At 39.6% G+C, this 1,096-nt stretch overlaps 1 protein-coding gene across 1 annotated transcript in view; it reads left to right on the top strand.

The window, feature by feature from the left end:
- The window catches only part of LOC119586846, a gene marked incomplete at its 5' end in the record, with an annotated part of 53,513 nt that overhangs the window by 11,920 nt on the left and 40,497 nt on the right, over positions 1-1,096 (top strand). The window contains 1 exon segment of the mRNA XM_037935573.1: positions 152-285. Coding sequence (XP_037791501.1) covers positions 152-285 — 134 coding nt within the window.

Raw genomic sequence — 1,096 nt, 5'->3', positions numbered from 1 at the left:
ATGAATAAATAAGTACTATTGATAACAGTAGCTCAAGTACTTAACAATACATGAATTAAACTGTACATTTCCTGAATACCTAAGTACTATTGATAACAGTAGCTCATGTACTTAACAATACATGAATTAAACTGTACATTTCCTTTTCCAGAGCAAGCCCCCCTTCGTGTTCTGGTACCACGGCGATCAAATGGTGAACTACGATGGCTCACGGAATCGCCTCAACGTTATAACGCAGGTTGAAGGCTCTCGGACAAACTCTCGACTCACTATCACCGACGCCAGGTGGGTCTGTTGATGAGAGGTAGATCTTTAATGCAAAGGAAGGAGGGTCTGTAGTGCGAAGGAAGGTAGATAATACGACGGAAGGTAAGTCCGTTGATGAAAGGTAGGTCTTTAATGCGAAGGAACGTAGGTCTGTTGATGAAAGGTAGGTCTAAAATGCGAAGGAAGGGGGGTCTATCGTCTGATGAAAAGTAGGTCTTTAATACGAAGGAAGGTAGGTCTATCATGCGACGATAATGCAATATCAGGTAGGTATATCGTATGACGAAAAGTAAGCATCTCATACGTTGTATGGTAGGCCTATAATACGACTGAAGGGAGGTCTATTGTACAATGAAAGATAAGCTTATAGCATGAAGGAAGGTAGGTCTATTGTACGATGTAAAATAGGCCTCTAGTACGACGGAAAGTAAATCTATCTTTCGACGAAGAGTAAGCCTATCGTATTTTGGCTTGTTTAGGGTCACTATCACAAGGCCAAAGGGTGAGATGAGGTTACTAGACCAATGAGAAATTAATTGACAAGGAAGATTATTGACCGTCAGGAATGTGATCAACGAAAGATGACGAGAGAAACTGGGATTAACGAAGATTAGAAACGTTATGAGAAAAGGATTATTGAGTATTGAGTTTAGTTATTAAAAGTGATTGCTCATGAGTTTTTGCTTGGTATTGGGAGCTCGCAATATAAATGCAAAGAGGCATTCATGATTAACAGTTGCAATTAGAAATGCCGAGGTTTTGTTATCAATGATATTGCAATGCTTGATTCCATGGCTGCGATGTTATGAATGGATAATATAAAAGAAGC

Source organism: Penaeus monodon, chromosome 22 (assembly GCF_015228065.2).
Source record: "Penaeus monodon isolate SGIC_2016 chromosome 22, NSTDA_Pmon_1, whole genome shotgun sequence".
NCBI lineage: Eukaryota > Metazoa > Arthropoda > Malacostraca > Decapoda > Penaeidae > Penaeus > Penaeus monodon.
This window is presented reverse-complemented; position numbering and strand designations above follow the sequence as displayed.